Source organism: Musa acuminata, chromosome BXJ2-1 (assembly GCF_036884655.1).
Source record: "Musa acuminata AAA Group cultivar baxijiao chromosome BXJ2-1, Cavendish_Baxijiao_AAA, whole genome shotgun sequence".
NCBI lineage: Eukaryota > Viridiplantae > Streptophyta > Magnoliopsida > Zingiberales > Musaceae > Musa > Musa acuminata.
In genome coordinates this window covers 31,308,266-31,313,068 of record NC_088338.1, presented here as the reverse complement: position 1 = coordinate 31,313,068, position 4,803 = coordinate 31,308,266, and the positions used below count along the sequence as shown (strand labels likewise).

The 4,803-nt window shown below is 35.8% G+C and overlaps 1 protein-coding gene across 1 annotated transcript; it reads right to left on the bottom strand.

Moving 5' to 3' along the window:
- Positions 1–3,468: 3,468 nt before the first annotated feature.
- LOC135598163 (uncharacterized) lies at positions 3,469–4,200 on the bottom strand. Its single transcript, XM_065091701.1, has one exon. The coding sequence runs from the start codon at positions 4,109–4,111 to the stop codon at positions 3,680–3,682; it is 432 nt and encodes a 143-aa protein (XP_064947773.1). The 5' UTR covers positions 4,112–4,200; the 3' UTR covers positions 3,469–3,679.
- Positions 4,201–4,803: the final 603 nt, after the last annotated feature.

The following is a 4,803-nucleotide window of genomic DNA, read 5'->3' as shown; positions in this document are numbered from 1 at the left end:
TTGGGATCATAAAATTTGTACCCCTTAGATCGCTCAGAATAACCAATAAAGTAACTACTCACTGTTCGGGGTTCTAATTTATTTTCATTAGGCCTGTAAGACCTTGCCTCAACTGGACAACCCCATATACGAAAGTGTCTTAGACTAGGCTTTCTCCCAGTCCAAAGCTCATAAGGTGTTTTTGCAGTTGCTTTAGTTGGTACTCTATTAAGAATGTAGACTGCAGTTTTTATTGCTTCTCCCCAGAGTGACTGGCAAAGTAGATTGAGGAATCATACTTCTTATCATGTCCTTAAGTGTGCGGTTTCGTCTTTCAGCTACACCATTCATGCTAGGTGACCCAGGCATTATATACTGAGGGACAATTCCACACTCCTCTAGGTATAAAGCAAATGGTCCTGGACGTTGTTTACCTAAGCCATCATTTCTACCATAATATTCCCCTCTATGGTCAGATCTGACGCTTTTTATCCTTTTGCTGAGTTGATTTTCAACTTCAGCTTTAAATGCTTTGAACACATCCAAAGACTGAGATTTTTCATGTATTAGATACAAGTATCCATATCTAGAGTAATCATCTATGAATGATATGAAGTATTGTTGACCATTCCATGAAGGTATAGGAAATGACCCACAAATATCTGTATGTATCAATTCTAAGACGTCCGTAGCTCTATATGCACATAATCTCTTAGGTTTGGTTTGTTTACCTTTAATGCATTCAACACAAACATCTAAACCTAATAAGTCAATGGGATCAAGAATCCCTTCTGACATAAGTCTTTCAACTCTATTTTTAGAGATGTGACCCAAATGTTTATGCCATAATACATCAGAATATTCAATTTTATGTTTAGTACCTCGCAATTCCGTATTCAGGGATTCATGATAGGATGCTATAGTATCAAGTAAGTATAGATTGTCATAAGCCATAAGTGAATCAGTTCCAATTATATTTGAATTTAAATACAAAGTAAACTGATTGTTTCTAAATGAACAAAAATAACTAGATTTGTCCAAATAAGAAACAGAAATTAAGTTCTGTCTAAATGACGGTACAACAAAAGTGTCTTTCAAATCCAAATAATATCTAGTACACAATAACAATCTAAATGTGCCTATAGCTTCCACATCGACCGATTTTTCGTCTCCCACATAAATGCTTCTCTCAGTATTATTGGGCCTTTGGTAGCTCAGGCAACCCTGCTTTGAAACACTGATGTTAGTAGTTGCACCAGAGTCTAACCACCAAGTGTTTCTAGGTACTGAAGTTAAATTGACTTCAGAACAAACCAAAGTAAGGAACATACCTTTTTTAGCACGCCAAGCGTGATATTTGGCACAGTCTTTCTTCAAATACCTAGATTTTTTGTAGAAGAAACAAGTATTATCCTTATTTTGTTTCTTCTGTACTAGACCCTTATCAGCCTCATTCTTTCCAGATTTATATTTTCTTTTCTTGCCCTTGTCCTTAGAGGTGTTGGCCAAGTTGGCACTTTCAATCTTTTCTTGCTTTAACCTTTCTTCTTCTTGCACACAATATGAAATAAGCTCATTAAGAGTTCATTTATTTCTTTGGCAGTTATAACTGACCTTAAACTGATTGAATTGTGTAGGGAGAGATATCATAACCAACTGGACAAGTAAGTCCTCTGATAGGCTAAGTTTTAATGCTTTAAGCTTAGAAGCAATATTAGACATTTCCATGATATATTCCCTTATATTTCCTTTGCCGTTGTATCTCATAGTAAATAAGCTTTGAAGTAGAGTGCTTGTTTTCGCCTTATCGTTTTTAAGAAAATGCTTTTCTATTTCGGTAAGAAAATCTTTGGCTTTGGTAATCCCTTCGGATACCGCACCCCTAAAGGCTTCTGGAATGCCACGCTTAATGATCATAAGACTCATGCGATTAGGCCTGTCCCACTTCTCATATAGTCTCCTATCATCATGAGTACTATTTTCTATAAGAGAAGCGGGTTGGTCTTCTCTTAACACAAGGTCCAGATCCATGCAGCCCAAAACGATCAAAATGTTTTCTTTCCGATCCTTAAAGTTGGTTCCGTTTAGAATTGGTACAGAACTGACGTTAGCAGGTATTGTTGCAAGAGAACCTAAATAAGAGAACAATAGACAACCATAAATTATGCTCATATTTATTACCATAAACTTAAGTAAATTCAAATAATGATATAACCCGTCTCAAGATACCATAATAAGGCATGTCAAATGAGAAACCCATCTTTGGATTGATTTATCATTTACATGTATAACTTTATAATTGTCACGTGTTTACCATTATAAGTATGTATAAAATCTTGCCAGTGATTAACCTTCTTTTGGGCCGGGTAATTATCGCATATATGTAAATACATAATACATTTAATATTTTCATGAGAAATATTATATATGAGAGGTCACTTTGGCGACTTCATATATTAGATTACTCAATCTAATATTAAACAATCACTAATTGAATTTGAACCATATTAGTCAAATTAGCTTGACCTTAATTTGTTGACTTAAAATATTTAAAGCATGTAAATCATTCAATTTATGTCAACAAACAACTTTATAGAACCAATATTATGTTTAAACCAACATAATATTACAACAATATTATTAAACCAACATAATATTTCAATAATATCTAATTAATTAAATTCATATTAATTAGATAAAATCCAAAAATGAATTTGAAAATTTTATGCCTTGTAGATTTCAATACTTTGAAAAGGAAAAGATACGAAGAGGAAAAGACATTTCAAAATTGAAGTGAAATAACATCAGAAAAAAGACACTGAACTAGATATGAAGCTTGTTGTAGCATAATTACATAAAACCATCATTTTTCCATGATAGAACCAAATCACTTTAAAATACTGATGAAAATATCATTAAAATACATAAAAAAAAACAAGCTTAGATGTTCATCAATTATTGTAGGATAGCTCTGGTACCAATGTTGGGTTCTTTAACATATCAAATATGGATCAAATAATTATTTTATAGAATTAAAACCGAATTTTGGTCCAAAAACAAACATAATAGATCCAAAACAATGGATTAAGAATGTTTCCATAAAACTTATTAAATCCATTATAATATGCATAAAATCCTACAACAATTAAGAAACATATTAACACGGAAGCGTACCTGATGAATCCATTAGAGTATTTTCTGAATTAATTAGTGATTTGGTCTTCCAATTGCAAGTATCCTTAAGAACTTTAGATTTCTCTTTGACGGGTGAAGAGAAACTTTATTCGATACTGCAACCGTGGACCATAAACTTATTTATAGTCATGACTGATGAATCTACAATTATGATTATATTCATAATTGATGAATCTACAATTATACCTCAAGAGTTTCATATTCCTAACTTATCTTATCATTAAGTTAGAAATATGATTGATGGTATCCACACAATTAATTTTTATAATAATAATTATGTCCTTAGCCAAATAATTTTATTTTAATTGGATCACTTTAATTTTGATAAATCAAAAATAATGACTTAACATATTTAATTATACATGTGTGACCCTTAAAAATCTAACAATATTTAGCACACATTGAGAAGTTTCCACCACCAAACCTTGCCAAATCAAGTGACAGGACAGTTTCAAATACTAGATTTATACGAACGTCCACATGTCTTATAGTTGCTCTTCCTCTTCTACTCTTCTGCCTCAAATGCCGGCACCGGGAAGCTGTCGGAGAGCCCAGTGCCAGTCTTGAAGGTGATCTTCCCGGAGGAGGGATCGTCGATGAACACTTCGACGACAGAGAGCCAGAGAAGTAGCTCCTTGGTCTTGACACCTGTGATCTTCTTCAGCTTGCGTTGCTCCACGAAGGCGGTCACCTCGGTGGCATAGGAGACGTGCTGCTTGATCTTCTTGAACGTGTGCTCTATCTTCTTCTTCTGGACGAGCCACATGAATCCACTTGCGCGGTGGTAGCCGAATTCCTGGACGTCCTCCAGGGGTAGCAGTCCCTTGGGGAGGCCCAGCTCTTGGAGTAGTTGCATGGATTTCTTCTTACAGAGGGCAAGATCTCCATGGTAGACCTCGGCCTCAGCCTTGTAGTTCTCGATCATCTGCATCGCCATCCTCGCTAACTAGCTTGGACTATAAACACCGAGAAACGAATTAACGAAGAAAAAGAAAGCTTCAGGGGATGAGAAGGCTCAAGGCTGGTGGTGATACATGGAGGAGAGGAGGAAGAATTTATAGGGCGGGACTGCTGCCACAAACAACAGTCTTTGGACCAATGCATTGGCAAAGGAAGTCAACTTCGATTGGCTACTTCTCGCTGCATTCTTGACTTTGGATGATTTAGCTGTGATAGCTTGAAATCGTCTCCCGTGGATCTGACGTCCTAACGTAAATGCAACGTAGCATTTACGTTGCAGGCGCAGTTTGGTTGGAAGTTGGACGTCTACGCCAATCTCTGTGTTTATTTGAATGTCAATGGAAGTAGGAGCGGTGTAATAATAATACCTTAAACAAGACGCTAAAATGTTGTCGCGGTCAACTTGAGGCTGAATTGCTCTTTTCGATTAGTCAACGTTGGAGTTCGGCTTAGCTCAAACATTCTAATTATATATTTTATTATACAAATAATGTAGCTGGCTATAGTCTAGTCTTGGCACTCATGTTGCAAGCCTTGACCCAAATCCAACATCTCCATCAATCTGATATACTAATTTTATGTGGCAGGAGCAAGACTGGTTCAAGTGGCGACAATTGGCTCCTTCCAAATTGAGGCTGACTTCCCTAGTAAATGTCGAGTTGGAGGTTT

Excerpts from the sequence above, each read along its gene's own strand:
- LOC135598163 (XM_065091701.1), bottom strand. The coding sequence starts at position 4,111 with ATGGCGATGCAGATGATCGAGAACTACAAGGCTGAGGCCGAGGTCTAC.